Source organism: Elephantulus edwardii, unplaced genomic scaffold, assembly GCF_000299155.1.
Source record: "Elephantulus edwardii isolate Elephantulus edwardi_28Jun2011 unplaced genomic scaffold, EleEdw1.0 scaffold00126, whole genome shotgun sequence".
Taxonomy (NCBI): domain Eukaryota; kingdom Metazoa; phylum Chordata; class Mammalia; order Macroscelidea; family Macroscelididae; genus Elephantulus; species Elephantulus edwardii.
The window spans coordinates 8,946,653-8,969,570 of NW_006399876.1; the positions used below are offsets into that span (position 1 = coordinate 8,946,653).

The 22,918-nt window shown below is 49.2% G+C and overlaps 1 protein-coding gene across 1 annotated transcript; it reads right to left on the reverse strand.

Moving 5' to 3' along the window:
• Positions 1 to 1,127: 1,127 nt before the first annotated feature.
• Positions 1,128 to 21,424, reverse strand: SF3B2 (splicing factor 3b, subunit 2, 145kDa). Its single transcript, XM_006893305.1, has 22 exons — positions 21,292 to 21,424; positions 21,108 to 21,154; positions 20,757 to 20,834; positions 19,388 to 19,636; positions 19,154 to 19,204; positions 18,091 to 18,208; positions 17,698 to 17,798; positions 17,267 to 17,363; positions 16,967 to 17,058; positions 16,332 to 16,547; positions 16,064 to 16,201; positions 15,804 to 15,884; positions 15,429 to 15,656; positions 13,255 to 13,404; positions 12,544 to 12,633; positions 12,328 to 12,435; positions 8,877 to 8,984; positions 8,454 to 8,596; positions 8,264 to 8,365; positions 1,842 to 1,941; positions 1,558 to 1,743; positions 1,128 to 1,199 (listed from the first exon to the last, which is right to left on the reverse strand). Exons 1-22 carry the CDS (start codon positions 21,422 to 21,424, stop codon positions 1,128 to 1,130), a joined length of 2,688 nt encoding a protein of 895 aa, XP_006893367.1.
• Between the last annotated feature and the right edge of the window lie 1,494 nt (positions 21,425 to 22,918).

Sequence of the window (22,918 nt, forward strand, 5' to 3'; positions counted from 1 at the left end):
GGCGGCGCAGCCGGGCCAGCGGAAACTCCGCTTTTCCGGGGCGCGGCCCCGGCCGGGAGGGGGTTGCCGCGGGTGCGCGCCTCGGGGCTGTGGAGCGCGCTGCAAGGACAGAACTCACTTCCCAGTATCACTGCGCCCAGAGCCTTGACCAGCAGGGGAGGGGACCCACGGCCAGCGCCACCTTGGGGGTGGCCTCTCGCCAAAAAGTGCAGGGGTCTAGAGCTCAAGTGGCCCTCACACGGTGAACCATGAAGCCCTCACTCATCTGGTGCCAAACCCACCCTTTTCTCCCTCCCCAACACACACCATTACAGAGTCAGCAGTCCCCTCAAACTACCCCCATTCCCACCCTCAATTTCCTCCACTAGGAATGTTTTTAGTCCTGCATCGTTTATTAAAATTCAAACATCTCCCAAGGATGCCGGTCTTAAAGCCCCCAACCCTCAAAAGGTACAACAGCAGCCCCTGACTTCTCTCCTTACAGCACATGCAGCAGCCCAGTCCAGCCTGTCTAAGACATCTTCTGAACCAGGAGACTAGAACCTGGAGAAAGCAAGAAAGACCCCCACCATCCCCCTTGACATTCAAAAGACTGGCATTAAGTTTGAGACCATCCAGAAATTCAGATGGACTCAGGACAAAGAGCTGTGGTCTCTCAGAACAAAGTCCAGCTGGTCCCCACAAGGTCGGGTAGAAGGCCTGACCTGGCCTACTTCCCAAGCCCACTGCACTTCCCCAGCCCAGCCAGGGCGCTAAGCTGGCTATTTTTACTCCCCAAGGACAAAGAAGTAAGGTCAACCTAGACCGAGAGGTGGTTCCTCCAGGGCCTTTGGTTCCTGTGGCTTTGGTCTCCTTGCTTGATCCAGACACACGCCCCTGGTCAGCCCCTTTGCTTACAAAACCAGGCTATTTTTTTCATCTTTTTGCATAAGACTAAAGGAGACAGGGACCAGGAGTGTTACATATTCATCTCTTTCCTTGGGAAACAGCTTTATTTACAAAACAACTCTAAAGTAAGAACATGAAATAATGGGCCACTGGAAATGGCAGGAGCTGGCTCGGAGACCCCATGTGAGCCCAGCCGCGGAGGCTGAGGGCCTGAAGCAGAGCTGGTGTGTGAGATGGACCTAAAACTTGAACTCCTTGTACTTCTTGCTGCCCCCTCGGCTGTCCTGGGGCTGAGCTTTCCGCTTCTTTTGCTATGGGAGAGAAAAAGAATTGGGTTGTGATGGGTTAAACAACTCTAAATACATTTCCTCACCACCATTTTCATAGAGTGGACAACGTGACAGCCACACAGACCTGTAGTAAAGTCCTGAAATGGGACTCTGGTCCCCACCATTCCCTCACACCTGAAGGGGTTCCTTCCCTACCCTGAGCCAGAGCCTTCACCGTCCTTAACAGGCCCACTCAGACCTCCAAGGGCTCCAGCAGGGAGGAAGCTCAGGATGAAAGGCACTAAGCCCCCGCTCGCCACTAGAGGGCGCCGCACCACAGGAAAAAGCAGAACTTGGGCCCTCGCTCCCCCAGCCCAGTTCCTGGGGTGAGAGCACCCACCTTCTGCTTGGCTGCGTGCTCAGCCACCATGTCGCTGAAGTCTTCCTTCTCCACTTGTGCCTGCTGCTCCCGCACATGCTCCTCGTACTTCTGGGTCATGGCCATGGGGTCCAACTCCAACTCTTCAGGTGCCAAGGCCACTTCTACACCTTGCAGCTCTGGAGCTGGGCCCTTCCGGCTCATAACCTTGAAAAGAGATCAGGACCTTGTCACCTCCAAAAGATGAAAGAAGGCCTAACCCCACCCTCTTTCCCAGTCATCAAGCTGCATGGCCCGGGTCTCACGTTAGACATGTCATAGATGTGGGTGGATCCCATCATGGCTCCTCCAACAGTGGCCGTTCTCTTCTCTGGCAGCACAGTGAACAGCTGAGGTGTCTCACTTCTGCAAAAGACAATGCAGTCAAGCCCAGAAAGGAAGGGGAAGGTAGCAAGAGACACTGCAGCACCTCCACTCATTTCCTTGGAAAGATTCTGAGATGTCCAGAACTGTGCCCCCAAACAGCCTCTGCAGTTCATGGAGGAAATAACTGAGTCAAGAGCACTAATTCCAGGGATACAACCTGGACAGGGTACACAGAGCTAAGAGGTCCCTTAATTATGCCTAGGGGACCAGAGACCAGGAGGAATCCACATGTGAAGAAGGGCTAAAGGTCAGAGAGGCTAAAATCTTCCCAGCAAGAGAGCAGGCTACAGCAGTTCCTGCTCCAAAGCTGTGCCTGAATTCCAATTCACAGAACACAACTTGCAGGTCATGTAAAGACACGGGAGCCAGTCTGCTTGGCATCAGAGTGGAAATATAAGAGGCAATCGACCACCATCCCATCCCCTCAGACCTGTCTCCTTTCCATCTCTCGCCCAGTAAGGGCATAAGCAACTCTCCACACAGCAGCTGCCAGAGTGAACACCTAAAAACATCACTCAGATCCTGTCATTCCTTTGAGGAAGGCCTTCTGAGGCTTCTGACTACTGCTTGAATAAAACTTAAACGTATTATCATGACCTATACAAAGACCAAGCAGCAGCTCTTTCAACAGAAGAGAACACTGCATGGGTTAAAATCAGGAGTGTGTCAGTGATGTATCCTTTCTCCATATCTATTCAATCTGTATGCTGAGCAAATCATCTGAGAAGCTGGACTCTATGAAGAATGTGGCATCAGAATTGCAGGAAGATTTATCAACAACCTGTGCTATACAGATGATGATGTTTGCAGAACACGAGGAGGACCTGTAGCACTTACAGCAGAAGATCAAAGACCTGCCTTCAAAATGGGTTACAGCTCAGCATCAAGAAAACAAAAATCCACACCACAGTATCACGATAGACGGAGAAAAGACTGAAGTTGTCAATAATTTTATTTTACTTGGATCTACAATCAACATTCAGGATAGTCGCAGTCAAGAAACAGACTTGCTGTACTAGGAAAATCACCATAACTGTCAAGGACCTCTCCAAAGTTCTAATGAGAAAGGATGTCAGCTTAAGGAATAAGGCACTTGATTCAAGCCATGGTATTTTCATTCTCTTCCTAGGCATCTGAAAATTGGACAATGAATAAGGAAGACCAAAGCAGCACAGAGTGGTGCTGGCAAAGAGGAGTGATTCTCCTATCGACTACCAAAAGGATCAAACAAACCTGTCACGTAGGAAATGCAACCAAGTGCTCCTTAGAGGTAGAGGGTAAATGTCATCTCACGTAGTTTGTGCATGTTGCCAGAAGGGGCCTGTCCATGGAAAAGCACATGCTTGGAAAAGCAGAGGGTCGGCAAAAGAAGGCAGCCCTTAAGAAAATCAAGTGACACAGTGACTAAGATGAGGGGCACGAGTGAAATCCGAGGATGTGCAGGACAGGCCTGGTTCAGATATGCTGTTCACAGGGTGGCCACGAGGCATCTGGACAGCACCTAATGACAACATCAAGACCAGCTTTCCTTCACTCTGCTCTGGGCACAGCAACCTCCTCCTTGTTCCTTCAATATATGAAGTCTCGAAACTTCCATTTCCGGACAAGAAACTAGGATCAGATTTACTACCACCACCCACCTGAAATGACCCAAATACATGACGACACAGCTTGGTTTTCATGACACTGGTCAGTGGCACCAATGGACAGTAACCCCTGAGGGACAAGCAATGACTAAGGTGAACCCTTCAACTGCTCCAGCTCACTGCACTGAAATGCTGGCTGTAAAACAAGGGAGAACCAATGCTGAGCCCAGGGACTCCATGAGCTGAGACGGTGAAGCTGGAAAACCACGGCATCTCGAGTTTATAGGATGGCGTAGCAGACAGGATGCAGCAGAGAGCGAGCATGGAGACCAGCGGAGGATGCTTCTCAAGTACTGAGGTGAGTGCTGATCAGCAGATGGATCTGGGGAAACTACCAAGGTCTGGGAAAAAACCACCCAAAAGGATTAGCACTAACTGCTTGGCACTCACTCAGGCCTGGGACTGGTGCCTATTCCCACCAGGCAGACTGAAAACCCCCATGATTCACAGGGCACCGGGAAGAGTACACAGAAGGGTCTTGTGGCTCAGTGGGGGGAAGACTGAGCACTGTTCCAGTCCTGCCTAATGACCCTTAAAAGCAAGACTTAAAAAGGATCAAACTGTTCCCAAGTACCTAAACTGCGCCCCTGCACTAAGCTGACGACTCACAGGAATACAGAAATACCTTGGACCCCAACAAGGCAAATTTCATAACGCCTGGCATCTCATCAAGAACTATCAGGCCTGCACAACACCACTGTTATAAAACAGGTCTGACATGAGGGACTGGGGAGAGAACAGGGAAAGTGTGGACAGATAATGAAGAATGGTCTGAAAGGAATATGTGATTAGGCATTGTATATATGACAACAATCTGAAATAAGAGGCACACTGCAAAGTGGACTGAGGGGAGCGAGAGGGGGAGCGAAGAAATTATGCAACAATGACTGAATTTTTTTAAAAAAGTAATTACAGGGCTTGCAAAGAAACAGGAAAATACTACCTATAATGAGAATAACCAAAACCAAGTCAGAGCTGATACAGATGTTAAGAGTCAGCAAACACATTAACACAGTTATTCTAACTATAGGCCATATGTTCAAAAAGTAAGAGACACAAATCAAACTTCTAGAAATAAACACTACAATCCCAGATGAGAAAGCACTTGAAGACATAACAATAAAATTTTCTAAAACAAACAACAGAAAGAAAATTTAAATTTAAAAACTGCCACAGGAGAACTTTACGAGTTCTCCTTTAACCAGAAAACTAGACAGTGTCTAACGACTGCTCAGAAACGAATCCCAACAGCAGGTCCCTCAGGAGCCCCAGTGTACAGCACGTGACAGGAAAGGCCAGCACTCCCCCCATAAAGACACCTCAGAAACCCAGTGGACGGTCACCAGGAGTCGATGTCAACTTGATGGCAGCGAGTTAGGATTCCTGGTTTTCTGACTGAGTAGAAGAAAGATGTGGAACAAAACTCATACTCATAAGACCAGGTTTACTGATCCGATAGAAACTGGCGGAACCTCCAGGACTGGAACTGGAAGCATACAGAGTAACTCAACATTCCTTAGGACAATCAACCACACAAAATCAAAGGGGCAGCATTTGCTTGCTGACAAAGGCAAGAGGCTGAAAGGGCTACGAAAAAAATGAACAGAAACAGTATACACAGGGAGGAACCAGGAAGAGCACTGTTACAATGTGGCAATGATAAGTAATGTCACAAAATGTATCAATCATTGAATTGTTGAGCCAACTGGCACTGTAAACTTTCAATGACATCACAATAAAAAAATTAATTTTAAAAAGAGAACCCTAATTAAAGTATAATTGGAATTCCCAAGGGAGATAAAGAGTGAACCAACAAAAAAGACACTTGAGAAAATTTAGTCCAAAACTCTCCTAAATGAATAAAAATTACAAGCATGCTCAGCAAATTCAAGCAAGAGACTCATGAAGAAAACATGGCCAGGGCATGCCACAACCACCTCGAAACCTTGTGCCACAGGAAAATCCCAAACAGTCAGAGAAAAGATGGCAGGGGGACAATGAAAGGGAGGACAACAGATTTCTCGTCAGAAAGTCATCTCTCCAGTACTCAGCAAAACAATGTCAGCCTGGAATCCTCTAATTCTTTGAGAAGCAAAAGGCAAGTTTTAAAAATATTTGTATACTACATAAAATAAAGGGAGCTCTAATGGCAAGGAGTTGCACTGCCAACCCAAAAGCAGGCAGTTCAAATCCACCAGCTGCTCCGCTAACAATCTCTTCTGTGATTTACAGCCCCTGAAATCCTACTGGAAGGTCTGCTATGGGTCGGTTTTGACTCAATGGTACATACACATGGTACATACATCACCACAAACTATTACATGAGTCCTGTTACATTTATCTCTCTAAAAAGATGATGAACCATATAAATGAACCACGGCCACACTTTAGGCTTTAGAATTCGTTGAAAGCAAAACGTATAGGAACAGCACAAAAGTCAGGAGATGAGATGTGGAAGTGACCACTGTAAATGTAGTTTGTGTGCCATCCAGAATTGATCACTTGAATGTAGACTGTGCTAAAGCTGTAAACTGCGTCAGGGACGTGTCTTGTCTCCATACCTTTTCAATCTATATGCAGAAAAGATCATTCAGGAGGCTGACCTTTATGAGGAGGAATGTAGTACCAGGACTGGAGGAAGACTTATCAACAACCTACATTATGCAGATGACACAACCTCACTTGCTGAAAGTGAGAACCTGAAGCACTTGCTGCAAAAGGTCAAGGACTGTAGTCTTCAATATGGATTGATGGTCAACATCAAGAAAGCAGAGTCTCACGATTTGGCCAACTGATACCACCATGATGAATGGAGAAGAGATTGAGGTTGTCAATTTCAGCTTGCTCGGCTCCACAATCAACACTTTGGGTACCAGCAGTCAGGGAATCAAAAGGCAAATGCATAAAGCAAATCCGTTGTCAGGAACCTTTTCAAAGTACTAAGAAGCAACGATGTCAGTCTAGAGATTACTTGCTATGAATCAGAAAGGTGAATAACGACTAAAGATGACAGAAGAACTGATGCCTTTGAGTTGTGGTGCTGGAGAAGAGTCTTGAACATACCATGGAATGCCAAGAAACAAATAGGTCTGTCTGGAAGAGGGTGAAACCAAGTTTCTCTTTGGAGGCTAGGATTTTGAAGCTTTCTCATATTTTGGTCATGTGGCCAGGAGAGATCAATCCCTGGAGAAGGACATCATGCTAAGAAGGTTGGAGGGACAGTGCAGGAGAGGAAGATTCTGGATGAGATGGGTTGCTACAGTAAGTAGGGCAATGAGGGTGTAGGTGTATCGGAGTCAGTGAGACTGGCTCAGGACAGAGAAGGCTTCAGAGCTGTTACACACAGGGTAACACGAATCACAAGCAACTTGACGGCACATAACAGGAGCCAACTATTGGACTCTCTTATCCAGAGCAAAAGATGAAGAAAGTAAATAAACCACAGAGAATCTGGTCTAGAGGCCTCTGGCCTGCTCCAGGCTGCATTCCAGTCTCTGAGACCTGAAGAACTACAAGTGCCTGTAGGGCTGTCAGCCCTGACAATCTTGATTAAAGGTCTGGCTTTTATCACTCACAATCTTGATTTAAAAAGATGTTCCTTTAAAATGAAGAACAAAATCTAAATTCTTAAGAGGTGAACCTAACTGGACTACCTGCAGCCAGAGGACTCCCTGCAGGCAGAGGACTCCCAGAAATTGATGCTACTTAAACTGTTAAGCCAAAACTATCTCCTGAGCTGACTTTTAGCATAAAAGCAGTTACACAAAATATAAAGGTGATTACTCACTAGATAGGTGCACTACTAAAATAGTATCTGTATGAACCCAAAAAAGCCAACATTTAATTAAAAGCAAAAATGAGAAGATACAGGGCTGGGAAACCAGAGCTGGGGTGGTAGGGAACCACCCGAATGCAATTAAAAAGATACAACGTGGGAAATGCTCTAATGTCTTTGATCAATCTGTGCACAAACTGTCACGCGAGATCCCAACCTGCTGTGGACACTTTCACAAAATGCAGTAAAATAACAATCAACAAGCACGTATCCCTTCTTCCCGGAGAAAGAGAAAACTTCAAAACGACATAGTAGGCCAGTTCAAGGAGATAAAACTAAATCATCAATGAACAAAAGAAAATTTAAAAATATAAATAAGGGAACAAAGAATAAAAAGGTCCTTAGAAAACACCATTTTATAACGTTAAAGAGGTCGATCTCCCAAGGGACTTAATTCTAAAATTCACAGCAACAGAGGTTCAAGATGCCCATCTGGGAAAGCCTGCCTCTGGGTCTGCCCTGGCACGTACGGTCCTCCTGCCCCAGATTATTATGCGGCTGGCTCTGTCTCAACACTCAGGTCTCTGCTCACTATCACCTCTTCAGCGAGGCAGTCTCCCTTCCAAATCCCTCTGCACCCAGTTACCTGGCTTCTCTGCTCCACCATCCTTGCCATATCTACAATTACTCTGTTCTCTGGTTACTCATCTGTCATCTGCCTTTTTCTCTGCTGAGTCCTCACTGCCCAGCAGTGGCTGACACAGTCGGTGTTCAATAGTCATTTAAAAGGGGAAAGTATGTTAAATGAGAGAAATTGAGCCATGAACAGAGGCGAAGGGAAGCCACAGCCTCCCCAAGCCCCCACTTGGGCGCCCCTCACCCGTCCATAGCCTCTTCTATCTTCTTCTTCCTCAGCTCGATGAGTTCAGGAGTCTCCATGCCTGCTGGCACCGACGAGAACCCTCCAGGAGTGATGAGGCCACTGTGAAAAGAGGAACATGCTCTGGAGTAAAGAGGTGGCGCCCGAAACTAAACACATCCCTTTGGGAACAGGCTCTCTGCTTCCCTACCTGTCTGCAGGAGTAATAAAGCCTGTCTCATCTGGCTTGTCTTCATCACTCTCCTCCTCTTCCTCTTCTTCTGAAGACTCTTCATCAGATGGTTCCAGTTCTCCCCAAGGAGTCCGATCAATCTCTTCTTCTTCAGTCTTGGTCTGAACAAGTTCATTCATTCAGTCAACAAACGTTTACTAAGTAGCTATGAAGTGCCACACACTGCCACCAACTAAAGGCCTAACAGTAAACGAGCAATGATCTCTACCGACAGGGAGCGTGGATTCTAATCAAGAGCTTGTATCCCATCTCAGGAAACGCTCTGCCCATTTGCAGATTTTGAAACTGAGCCCACCCAGCATCCTGATGACGCAGCTACAAACCAACTACCTCGAACCTTCAAGGCCAGTGAGAGCAAGCTCACCGGCACGAGGCCCATACCTGGAATTCAGCTGCATTGGTTCCAAACACATCCCCATACAGTGGCTTCCCCGTCTCATCCACCGGGGGCTTGCCCCAGCCGCCAGCGTGATACCCAAAGGAGCAGCTCTGCAAGAGAGGACGCACGGGTCAGTGCCGCTGCAAAGAAACGCTGAACCAAAGGGACAATACGCTAAAGCAAAAATGAAGAAAGTGAGGGGACGGAAAACTGGATGACTGGAAGCTGAACAACCAGCACGCAAATAAAGAGCAGGCTGACGCACTGATGTTTAATAATGTTGCTGAAAAGTTTGTGTTGAAATTGTGCTAGGAATCAAGTTTCCCATGTAAATGATCACATTGTAAAAAGACACATTGAAGCCCCAAAGGAAATTCACACTGCAAGGTCCAGAACTAATGCCGGGGTACTCTAGGTATTATAATGGAAAAGTAGAGCTAAATGCTATAAAGCATTCTCAAAGCATAACTAATAAGCAACAAAATCAAGGGCAAAAGGACAGAAAGACAGGCAGCACAGTGTGCTAACAACCTCATCTCCTTAAAAGAGTCTGTGCTGCCTACAACAAGTTTTCTAAAAAGCGTGACTCGAACTCTGACTTCTCATCTCTACAAAGCCAACTGCTACACTCTAATCCTCTTAAGAAACAACAATTTTCATTTGAGTTTGAAGATTCTTGTGCAGTTTCAGGGTTTTTATATTCAAGATAATTTGAACATTTTTGTATTTTATGTTAAAAATTGTAAGTTTAATGGCAATCTTGCAATATGTCCACCTCTCTCTGCTTATTTGTGTTAGCAGCATATTTATAAGCGAAATTTTTTGCAAACATACACGTTTTTCCAAACTGTACGATGTCCCTATCCTCAAACGCCATGCCCATGTTCTACAGGCTGTGGTTTCTGTTGACTCTAAAAAGAAATCTAACTCGTTGCCATGGAGTTGACGCCACCTCAGGACTCTAGACAGAGCAGAGCTGTCCCCAGGGCTTCGAAGGGTGAAAATCCTTAGCGAGAAGACAGACACAGCTTTCTGCCAGAGCAGCTGGTGGGTTCGAAGCACCACCTTCTGACTCAGCAGTTGAATACTTAACCACTAGACCACCAGGACACCTTCATGTGAAACTAAGATGACACAAACTGTGAAATAAGCAGACCTAACATAACCTTACGGTTTCAGTTAAGAACATCTGAAAAGTTTTCACATTGAACTATTCAAGTTGTTTGTTGTTGTTATGTGCCGTCGAGTCGCTTGCGCCTCATAGCGACCCTAATTATCAATTAACCGAAACAAAAAGTTTCCAAACTGTTTATTTTCTTACTGTTGTGGTTATGTGCCATCAAGTTGCCTGCTACTCACAGCAACTCTATGTACTGAAATCTATGCTCTGAAACCTGCTCTATCTCGAGCCAACTTTATTATCTCTGACATACCTACCCCATTATCCCAGTCACTAACAGAATTCATCTCATCTAGGGTCTTCCTCTCCTGCACTGTCCCTCCACACTCCCAAGCATGATGTCCCTCTCCAAGGACTGGTCCCTCACTGTAACATGCCCAGAGTATGTCAGATGAAGCTTTAGAATCCTTGCCTCCAACGAGTAGATTGGCTTTCCCCTCTCCAGGACAAACCTGTTTGTTCTCCTAGCAGTCCATGGTATATTCAACACTCTTCTCCAGCACCACGGCTCAAAGGCATCGATTCTCCTTCTATCATCCTAATCACTGTCCAGCTTTCTGAAGCTGGTAATTGTGAAGACCTGGCCTGGGTCAGGCACACCTTAGTCTCCCGACTGACATCATTGCTCTTTAGTATTCTGGAGATGTCCCTTAAAGCAGACTTTCCCAATGCAATTTGTCTTTTTATTTCCCGGCTACAGGTACGAAGGGTGTTGATTGTGGAGTCAAGCAAAATGAAGCTGTTAACAATCTCAATCTCTTCACCATCTATCATGATGCTACCAATAGGCTCAGGAGTGAAAATCTTTGTTTTCTTGATGTTGCACTTCAAAATATTCTACTTATTAGGGAACTACTAAATTTGATACATAACTTCTTGATCACGGCTTGGGTTTAGAAGGGGTTGTGGTACTAGGGATATTGTAGCTGACATTAGATGGATCTTAGCTAAAAGCAGGGAATACCAGAATAATGTCTATCTGTGTTTCATTGATTATGCAAAGGCATTTGACTGTGTGGATCATAACAAACTGTGGCTGACTCTGAGAAGAATGGGAATCCCAGAACATTTAATCATGCTAATGCGAAACCTATACTTGGACCAAGAGGCAGTCAGTCGTCAGAACAGAGCAGGGTAACACTGCATGGTTCAAAATTGGGAAGGGTGTACGCCAGGGATGTGTCCTATCTCCGTATCTTTTCAACCTGTATGCAGAGCAGATTATCCGGGAGGCTGGGCTCTATGAGGAGAAGTGTGGCATCAGGATTGGTGGAAGATCTATTAACAATCTGCATTATGCAAATGACACAACCCTGTTTGCTGAAACTGAGGAAGACCTCATGCACGTGCTACAGAAGGTCAAGGACTGCAGCCTTCAGTATGGACTGAGGCTCAATGTCAAGAAGACAAAGATTCTCACCACTGGACCAATTGGTAGCATCAAGATGGATGGCAAAGAGATTGAGATTGTTCACAGCTTCAGTTTGCTCGGCTCAACGGTCAACACTCTTGGCACCAGCAGCCAGGAAATCAAAAAACATATTGCAATGGGCAAGTCTGCTGTTAGGGACCTCTCCAAAATACTCAAGAGCAACGGTGTCTCTCTGGAGACTAAGGTGTGCCTGATACAGGCCATGGTCTTTGCAATCACTTGTTATGCATCAGAGAGTTGGACAATGACTAGGGAGAATTGATGCCTTTGAGCGGTGGTGCTGGAGAAGAGTATTGAATGTATCATGGACTGCCAAGAAAACAAACAGATTCATCCTGGAGAGGGTTAAACCAGGCTACTCCTTGGAGGCAAGGATTCTGGGGCTTTATCTGACATACTTTGGACATGTTGTAAGGAGAGACAGGTCCTTGGAGAGGGACATCATGCTTGGAAGGGTGGAGGGACAGCACAGGAGGGGAAGACCCTCTATGAGGTGGATTGATTCAGTGACTGGGGTAATCGGGATGGGTGTGTACAACAACACGGACAAAAGTAATTCTGTTGGATTTACACATAAAGAGGAAACGGGAAAAAAGCAACAGAAAGAAAAAAGACAAAACTGTATTATGAAGCTGTTAACACAGATGAACTAAAGAGTCCCAAATTCACTTCTAGAAATGCCAGGAGACACCCATGGTATACACACAGGTACATCATTTCTGCATGTTGCACATATTTTTTAAAAACAATGAGTCTTAACATGGTCAAATGGGAAGGAGGAGAAGAAATCCCCTCTGGTGGAAAGCAGAGGCTCCTGGGAAACAGGCAGGACTGTGCTCACCTCAGGGATGGGCGAGTTCAGCCCTGGGATTTTCAGGTTGGGGTACGACGGCGGTGGTCCGTATCGCTGCATGGCAATCAACCACGGGGGAGGGACCTTGTGGGCATTCTGCAGAGGGAAGAAGAGATCCCATCAGCCCCGTCCCATCCCAGCGTCTCCTTCCGCCCCACATCCCCCTTTGCGCTGCCCTCCCTTCCCCAGTGAGCTGGCACTCACTGGTCCTACTGGCATCCCCAAGGAGATCCTCAGCTCGTCAGACAGATCTCCTGGCTTTTTCTCCTTCAGCCGCGTCTCAAACTCCTTCCCCTGAGGAATAAGCACAGGAGGCTGCATTGTGGACGCCAGACACCCGCCAGCGGCCCGATGACAACAGGACACAAGAACACAGATGAGCAGTCCTATCCACCCACATCAGCTACAGACCCGACTGAGGGCTGCCAGGTTCCCACTCCACCTGCTGCTGCTCCTCTCCCTGTCCAGATGAGGGGAGGGATCACACAGCAGAAAAGGGGTGAGCCGGCCACTTTCAGCACCGACACTCACTATGAAAACTGCCAGATCCCAGGAACTGCACTCTCACCTGCAAAATGAGGGCCTGCGGCAGGGTGATCCTCAGGCCCCTTCTACCTTAGAAAATCCCATCCTGAGGACAGTATTTCAAGGCTCAGTGGGAAACCTAAACATGTCTCTCCAGCCTCAACATTAAATGTTTCCTGAAAGCCCCAGGAACTTGATCCCCCCTCAAAACAATCCATGGTGAACAACTATCGCTCTGGACATGATCCACAAACCACTGCATGTTCAGATGTCAAACCCCAACCCCTCAGAGCATGAGAGGCAGGCCTAATGTGCCTGCTTCAGAAGTCCTCTGACCAAGAGTCCGAAAGCCATGACCATGGCCCAGCCCTTTCTTCCACACTTCCAAACCTCATAGTACAGGTCCCCGTGGATGGTCAGCTTCGGCTTGGTCTGCCACTTGAAGAAGGCGTCGTGCAGCTTCTGATAGTCAATGTCGATCTTGCCCATCTTAGGCCTGACTTTCTCTCGCATCTTTGACTTCATGGTCTTCTGTTCCTCCTGTGGAAAATGACAGAAGGTGTTTCACAAGAGGTATTCAGCACCCTGAGGCTATGGCCCTTAGTCACCCTGCACGCCTGGCATTTAAAGCACCCTCATGACTTAACTTCCAGCCAAACAATAAACAAACCTGCCAGGTGACCAGTAACACCAAACATTCTCCTCTTAGAAAAATCAACCATGCAAGAGCAAAAGGGCATCATTCACCCAGGGATAAAGGTCAAAACACAGGAATGGGTAGGAAAGGAGGACAAATGGAAATGAAAAACACAGGGAGGAATGGGGAGGAGTGCTGTTACAAAGAATAAAGGGAAAACAGGAAGCAAAGGGAGGAAGTGAAAGGGTACTAGCACAAGGCAGGGACTACAAACATTTGTATGAAAGGAAAAGAAATTTGCTCTCTTTCACCCAAACAAATAATGATGAAAAGTTTTCAAAAAAAAAAAACCACAAAAACATATTCAGCAAATTAAACTCTTGGGAGTCTTCTAAAGAGATGAAGGGAAATTTCATCTCTCTCAGTCTGAAATTCCTCAGAATCCTTTCTGCTCACACCTTCCCAATGGATAGCTCATATTGCCACCCACCCGAGACACTGGGAGCACGCGTTGCTCTGAAGAGAACAGGGCGTCTAGACCAAGGCTGGGCCAGCAGTTTGCACTGTGCACACTTAGACACCGTTGGCATTTCTGTGTTTCCCACAAGTGTTGTCCATTTAAGACGTTTAAAACTATGAAAGTATGCAACCACTATGAAAATCTAACCACAAGGTGCACCACGTACACTTCCCACCATGCGCCCTGAGTGGACTTGCTTTACAGTCAGGAAACAGCTGCGCTCTGCCATCGAGGCTCTCAAAAATAATTTCTCAGCAGGAGCCTGCCAGGACTTTCTTCTAAGGCACTTGACACTACTAATTTTTCAGTTAGCAGCCATGCACATCAACCATCTACACCACACAGGGACAGGATGACATTTAGTCAATTCTGGTTAACAGCAACTGCAGAGACGCTGAGTAGGCCACAGGTGTCCAGGGCTGTGAATCCTTACAGAAGCAAGAGCGGCAGGTCTGCATGGGGATGGGACTAAACTTTCAATTAGCTCCAATGCTTTATCCACTGTGCTACCAGGAATCCTAGGCTGACTTGAGAAAAAGAAATGAATTCTTGGGGGGGAGGTTGGGCAGGGAGAAAAGTACAACCGTGAATGAATGGAAATCCAAAGTCTCTGTAAACTTTCATTAAAATTAATAATAAAAAGAAAAATAAGTGAATTCCCACTCAGCTTTCACTGGATTTCTGAGGCCCTAAGTCCTTACACTATGACACTGATGTGTCAAATGAGATAATGGTTACTCATGGTGGACAGTGTTTGGTGGCGCTCCTCGGTTAAAACAAACTTGTAAACAGGAGTGGCATCCACTTCTGAAATAGCTTGCTTCTGGAAACCGTATGAACTTGGAGAAACAATGAAAGTTATACAAGTGTTCAGGTGTTTCATTCATAGGGTCACTGTGAGTCGTGTACGACTCGATGCACTTAACAAGTCTTTATGGGAGAAGACTGTCCGTCTCCCTGGATTCAATGCACCAATCTTTCGGTTAGCAATCCTCTATACAGGGCCACCAGGGATGCTAAGAATGACTGTCACACCCACGTTCACTGCCACTGAGACAATTATGACTCACAGAGATCCACCATCTGGGCAAAGAAACAGACACAGCACAGCCTGTAAGGAGAAGAGTGACCAGTAAAGAGCAAAGCAGGCCTGCAAAATGCAGGTGGAGGGAGGAGACAAAGGACATGGAGCCACACAACCAAGCCCACAGGCTCAGGGTGGGACCCGAGAGAAGTGCCGGGCACAGGCCTGAGGCCAGCCTCTCAAGGAGGGAAGGCAGCCCTGCTCTGCCCTGCACCCCTGCCACGTGTGTCTGGTGCTGAACTAAGCTGAACAGAAAGTACAGGCAACTGACAGCATTTTCTGGAGACCTGGACCCACAGGGCAGCTGGGAGCCCCCGCCTCACCTTCTCCTGCAGGGCCTCCCTCATCTCCTGGATGCCCGTGCGCTTGATGAAGTCTGGGAGCTCGAAGGGGGGCTTCTCGATGCCCCGTTTGCCCTGCAGGTACTTGCGCTTGAAGCACCAGTGCCGTGGAACTGGCACTGAGTTCCGTGTGGCCTTGAGATGCACCAAGAGTTTGGGGTCCTGGGCCGTCACATCGTGCATCTCCACAACATCGGGGCGAGCCACCAGCTGAAAAACAGCCAAAAGTGTGCCTGTAGAACCCCAAGCTGGACTCATTAGGCACGCCTCCTCATCAAGCCAAGCTCTCCGTGGCTTTAGGCCCCTCCCAGGGACCATAACCAGACTCTGGCCCGCCAGCTCCCCTCTCACTCTCACCTGCTTCAGCTCAGCCACCGTGAAGCGATTCATTCGGCGCAACTTCTTCTTGGACAGTTTGGGGGCTTCTGGTTTCTTTTCCTAAAAACAAACCACCTTCCTTTGTAAGGACTCCCATAGGCGAATCAGACTGCCCGAGCACTTTCCCAGGGCCCTTTCTCAGGTGAGGCCCAGCCACCTGGTCCCACAGTGGTGGGGGCTGCAGGGGGCGGCCTCGCCTGTTGGTCACTGGAGGTGGGGGCTGCAGGGGGCGGCCTCACCTGTTCGTCATCACTGCTGTCGTCGTCACTGTCCTTGTGCTCCTCCTCGAAGCCCTTCTTCTTGGGGACTGCAGAATTCTCCATCTTGTCAAGTTTTTCGGGTTCCTTCTCCTTCTCCTTCTTCACATCGTCAGTGAGCTAAGGAGGGGGCAGCAGAATGAGACCCAGGCCCCGAGTATCCTCCCCAAGTTCCCTAACCTTGGCCCAGTCCACCCTTGTCATCCCCTCCCCAGCAAGGCCAGCCTTCAGCCCGTGCTGCTCCTTGTACCTTGAAAGCCTCAAAAATCCTCTTGAAGAAGATGAAGTTGGGCTCGTAAATTTCGGGTTCTTCCGTCACATACTCAATTTCAACATCAGCAGCTGGGGAGTCTGAGCTACGTGACCGGGTCGTGTCTTTCTCTCGGTCCCCAGAACTCTCTGAGGATGCCCCCCGCACCCGCTGGGGCTTCTTCTTCTTCTTCCGGTTCCGACGTTTCCGATTTTTCTATCAAGTGCAGGAAAACCAGCCAAGTCAGGAACTAACCAAGCCCTGTGCCTACCCCCAGCCCAGACCACTGCACCAGCGACCCCAAACGGCCCCACACACAGCCTTTTGCCAGTGGTGAAATCAATCAAGCAGAAAAGAGTCATGGAGTCGGACTCCAATGTGCCTTCAGCCTCCAGCTGTTCCTCTGAGGAAACGGCACCTCTAAGAAGCTCAGCTACTTATTCATAAAACTGAGACAATAACAGCACCCCGATCTCAAAGGGACTTATACCATTTAAACGAAAAAATGTAAGCAGCTCAGGACAAGAACCGGCACAAAACAGCAGCTACCGCTTGCTGAGCGCTTACCATACAGGTATTTCAACGCCGTGCTCACCTCAAGGGTCCCTCCAGACCCAGAGCCACTGTGTACGTACCTCCTTCTTTGATATGGACACTGTGTCCTCCTCAGTCTCTGAAGCTGACTGGCCCAGCGATGAGCGAGTGTCTGTTTCCATTTCCTCTTCCTCTGTGAGAGAAAGCAGAAATCAGAGTGCCTTCTGGGGACACTCCCTGGCCACTCTTTCTGGGAAGGAATTGGATCGCAGGCTGGCCTCCTCTTGCAGGTCTGTCTGCGACCTCAGGCACATGGTCCCCATCTGCCTGAAGCCCTCCGGGCAAAGGAAGGACAGCCACGGTCTGGCCTCCTGTGTCCGCGGCCTCGGCGACCCACTCACCCTGCTGCGAGTTCATCTCTTCCTGCCGGCTCTCCTTCAACTGCAGGATCTTCTCCAAGGCCTGAGGTATCTTGGGGCCCACAGAAGGGTCATCGATCTGCCAGAGACAATCCAGTCCAAGAGGAGTGGCACGGAGCAGTCCTCTATTCCTGACCTGCAGCCCCTCTCGTTTGAGGAAGGCTGCTGGCCAGGTGATGTCATTTTTAAATCATGGACAACACCAAAGGAGCTTGGTTCAGCCTCCCCCGAGTGAACGCCAGAACCCACCCCACTCCTAGACCCCACTACCTGCCTCACCCTGGATATACTTCCATGAGCATGAGCATGGCTCCCACTCCATCTCCACCGGTTATACCCAATGTTCTCTCAGAATCCTCTAGAAGTCCAGAACTAGCCCCTTCTGTCCCTGGAGAAGAAACTACCAGTCTCACCTCTCTGTTCTCATCACCAGGGGGTGGTGGGGGGCCACGAGGTCGGGGAACAGGTGCCCCCATAGGCAAAACAGTGGGAGTGGGGCCCACCGGAGCAGCAACTGAAAGAAGGAAGAAGAACAACGTGAGAGATGAAGGGCTCACGAAAACACGACCTCCCCGCTGAACGCCAGGGTGATGGGTACCCCTCAGGAGAAAGGGTGGCTAGAAAGCTGCCGTAAAGAACCACTGGGCAGTTGGGATTGTCGAGGTGCAGACTGTACGAGTAGATTCCATTTTTAAAAACATGTTTTACCCTAAGGTTATGTGGTATGTTACACACATTTAAAGCCGTTGAATACGTTCTTTGTTAATCGCCTTCCTGGTGCTTCCCTTCCCCTTCCAGGGCCTTACCTCGAGGTCCCAGAGGCGTGCGAACACCCATCTGGCCCATGTCCTGTGGGGGCCGAGGGACCGGGGTGCCCATCTTGGCAATCTCTTGCTGCCGTTCCTGCTCCAGCAACACAGCTGCCTGCAGACGGGAATGTGGAAGCAGAGACACAGCTTGAAACGCGGTTTGGCAGGCAGCCCCTGGCAAGTGCCTGCGTTCAGCCCAATAATAGGCCTGAGGAGGACAAGCAGGAACCATTCGAGTTCTGACAGCCCCCTCCACCCCCACTTCCAGACTCCAGAGCTGAACAAAGGAGCCCTCTCAGCACAAAGAAAAATCCCTGGAAATAACCCCAAAAAACCCCCTCGGGCAGGCACTTCTTGCTCCTACCATGAAATTTCATATTTAGCTAAATTAATACCTTCTGGGTTTTCAATGACAATCTACTTTCCCAAAAGATAGCATTAAATGGCTACGAAGAAACCCTAAGTTTTAAATTTGTGTCTACCTTCAAGGCTAAACAATCTGGCCCCCAAAATAATACTTTCTAGGTATTTCCTTCTACTTTCTATTTGCTCTTATTTTATTTCTATTACTTTTAATATCATTTTCCCCCTAAACATCCCTAAGTAATCTATTGGATAGGAATCAGCACTGAGGACTCTGGGGTCTGGGCTCATGTTGTCATTTCCAACAAATGACATCTGCATCAAGCTGGAGAATCTAAATGCTACACATAGGATTCAAAGTCAAAACCCCACTCCAAGGAGCCTAACTAACGCTGTACTAAAATAGACTTGGGTCCACACACATTCTAATGGGACAGAGGGTACAGACCTGTGGTCCTTAAAACCCTGTTGTGTCTAGATTTTCTAGACCCCTCCAAAAACATAACCACCATTGCAAAAGCTGGCCTCAGCTCACAGCTGCTACCCCTGGACCACACGGAATGATCTAGGTGTCAGACGTAGATAGGAATGAGGTAACTTCCAAGGAAAATGTCGGTGGCTTGTCTTGTTTTAGCCACACTAAGTGACCGCCTATGGACTTGCCTGAGAAGTCAAAGTTTAGGGGGAGAGATATTACCCGCTTTTGCTGCTCCAAGAGTTCATGTTCCTTCAGTGAATGATCTCCCTGCTTAAAAAAAGACAAAAAGCTCCTATGAACACCCACACTACACAAGCTTCTCTAACACTGTGGTCCACACACAGCTGGGAGCCACACTGATAGCCTATGGCCCAGGCTTTCCCAGAACCCTCAACCCCAAGACCAGCGGCCCCTACAGCTTCCCTCTGGAAGTCAAGCCATAGGCTGACCTACCTGCTTGGCCCGTTCCTCTTGCTGCATCAGCAATGCTGCTTGCTGCTGAGCCAACTTCAGCCGTTCCTCCTCAGACAGTGCCACAGGTTCTCCCACGCGGAGGGGAGGCGGGGGCCCCAAGTTTGGTGGGTGAGGTCCAGCTGCCATAGGAAAGCCAAGGCCAAGGCCTGGTGGAGGTGGAGGGGGTGGTGGGGGAGGCTGCAGAGGGGGGAGTCCCATAGGTGGTGGTGGCATGGGAATCCCGGAGAGCTGTGGAGAAAATACGAGCATAAACTAGGAAGCATTTACCTATTCATCCTGCAAATACTTGCCGGGTGCTGGTACCAAGTCAATGCATGGCTCTCCACCTGCCCCGCCCCCTACAAGAAATTCTGGGACAGCTAAAAAGTTAAGTACTTGGCAGCTAACAGAAAAAATGACGGTTCAAAAACCATGAGCAGGGAGCTCTGGTGGCCTAGTGGCAAGAAAATGCACTGCAATCCCAGAGGTATGCGGTTCAAACCCACCAGATGCTCTGCTGAAGAAGGAGGGACAATCTCTTCCTGTACCAGTCAGATCCGATCTGACGGTACACACACACAAAATAATAAAACAAAATAAAAAATTTAAAAAAAAACACAACCCACCATGAGCAGCTCCTCAGGAGAAAACCCTGCCAATCTGCTCCCATCAAGACTACAGCCCAGAAGACCTACTGTCACATGGGGACCCCATGAAATCGAACAACCACCGTGACACTTGATTCTTAGATTTTAATGGTCCATACATCAACCAAAGGAAAAAAATGTTAACTTTGATGCAACGAACAATCAACACAGAGTTCTCCCCAGATGAACAGAGTTTGCATACTACTCCCGTGGGTTTCAGAACATCCCTACAAGCCATCTAGAGACCTGTCATTCATCTATTAGGATCCATGGACCCAGGTCAGGGCCACTGATGGACCAACTGGAACATGGGCATTGACAAGGCTAACGGAAGTAGGAAACAGTGGGCCAGGGTCGCCAATGACAGGAACCAGCTGGCCGTAAGTGTCTTACTGAACAGGGAAACTGAGGCCTGAGAGGACAAAGGGGGTGATTATGTCCAGTCAGTGGAGGATCAAGTCAGGCTCTGACATATTTGGGCAGAGCCTTGAATGACAGATTGAATGTGATGAATGACAGACTGAATGTGATGAATGACAGACTGAATGTGATGGAGATGTTAGAGGAAGAGCAGACACCAGGACCAAGGAGGAACCAGGAGTCTGACCCTCAGCAGGTTTTCAGAGGTCCTCCCGGTGGCCCCCTGCCTGCCCAGTGCTTACCACACCCCCCAGGACACTGCACGTGTGAGGAGGGGCTTCATCGGGGCGGGGGGCCCTCACCTGTGCTGACATGGGAGGGGGAGCACCTTTGTCCCCATCGTCCCTTCTCAGAACCGGTCGATTCAGCACCATGCCAGTCTGCAAAGGCGAAAAGGGTTAACTCGAGACCCCTGCATGAGGCTGTGTCCCTATAAACGCCGTTCCCTCCTTCACTCAACAAAACACCTAACTGCCTGCACCCTGCACTCGGACACGGAGGCGGGTCAACGTACAAAACAGGACAACGAAACAGGAACGGGCAGAAACCAACGAGCGCAGGGAGTAAGTGCAGGGTCGCGCAGGGTCACTCTAAATGAAGGCCGCCGGCGAGGTCCCGAGGCCTCCGGGGAACGCCTCGCGGCGGACACTCACCTGACGGGTGTACGACTGCAGCCGCTCCACCAACTCCTCGCGGCTCCCTGCGGCCAAAACACCGGGTCAGTAACGCCGGCGGGGCGGCTCGCCTCTACCCCCGCCCCCCCGGGTCCCCAGGGTAACCAGGCTCCGCTCCTCCGCGGGCCCACGCAGCCCCGCCGTGGCCTTGCGCGCTCCTCACCCTGGATCGGAGCTCCGATCTCTGCCAACTTTGCCTGCAGCTCCTGGGCCGCCCAGGCGCCATAGTGTCCTGGGGGTGGCGGCGGCGGGAGCTGCAATTCCCCTTTGGGAGGCTCGGGATGCTCGGTCGCCATCTTAGCGACAAGACGGCGCGCGACCAACCCGGACGCCAGGGCCAGCCTCCACGCCGATTTCCCGGAACTTCCGGTGAGTTACGTCACGTCCGCTAGCCGGTTGGACGGCCGCCGGGCCAGAAACCGCGTATTCAGACACCTGATTGGCTGGCGGATGCGGGGCCTGTGGCGCAGCCTTCTGGGGGTTATAGTACGTAGAGCACGGGCGCGGAGGCTCCAAACCTCGGGCCGTGCACGGTCCAGCTCGGGGAAACCCTGGGGTCAGGCGTTGCGGTGGACGACGCTGGCCTGCCCCGGAGGACGCTCTGTGCATCTCGCCAGCCGTAGCGCAGACGAGCAGCCTTCGGGCCCGACACCCTCATTCGGTGTCAGAAACCGGGACGCTCGGCCTCCCATGGAGTCCCGAGAGATGCTTTCCTCCTGTGGCCGCACGTTGCGGGCGCCAAGCGAGAGGCTGGAGCCGATGCCTGTGATAAAACAGTGTTTGATTGTCTGCCCGCCCGCCCCCAGCCCAGACATGGATGAATGGGCTGAAAGGAGATCGGAGCCGGGAGAGGAGCGAGCCCGCCCGGGCTGAGCTCCAACTGCCGACCTGGGGGAAGGGCAACATAAAGCCCCTTCTCCCACCTTCCTGGCCGGTTCAAATGCCGTGTCTTCCGCTAAGCCTTCTCCCACTTTTCTAATCTTGGAAATCCCATAACACGTTGAGACCTCTCCATTTGGTTTTGAGTTTTGGCCCCAAACTCACCTCCGTCCCCAAGAATGTAAACAGGTATACCTGGGTTTTGGTTTTTACTGTCTCCTTTTGAATGCACTTGGCATTCAAAAAGCACTCAATGACGATTAGTAGAAAAGAATAAATAAACTTCCCTGCAAGAAGAGTGGTGTCTGTCTTAGCCCAAATCCGACCTTTTCTACCTCAGCGTCTCCAGCCCACTGGCTGGTGACCCTGTTCCACCACCCAAAGTTAGAGGCCCTTACCTGCCCAGTTTCCGTGGGTCTCTCACCTCCCACCGCTCGCTCCTCCCACTTCTGATACTAGCGCTACTAACCCTGTGCTCCCTCAGTCCCAAGCTAGCTAGCCCTAACAGTCGCATGACTGTGTTTTGAATTGGTGGGTGGAGTAAACCAGACAAAATTCTCCATCACAAACACATACTCAGATCTTCAAGCCGGGTCGATTTCACCAACTGCCCCCAATGGTAACACAGCAGGGAGCAGAGAAAGAATGGGTCCCAGAGCCAGGGGAGATGAGGTTTAGGAAAAAAGGACAAGAACTGAGCCAGGAATTTTCGTTCACATCCTAGTCCTCATTGTGAAGTCTCTGTTACTTCTGTCCAAATCTTATTCTATCTTCTTCCATCAAAACCATCCCTGCTCCCCAGAGGAAGCCACTCCCAGAAAGGGCTGCAGAAGAAAGAAGAGTGGAGCCTTTTCCCCTGGCTTGTCAGCCCGCTCAGGCAGAACCATTCCTGACATAACGGAAGATTCTTT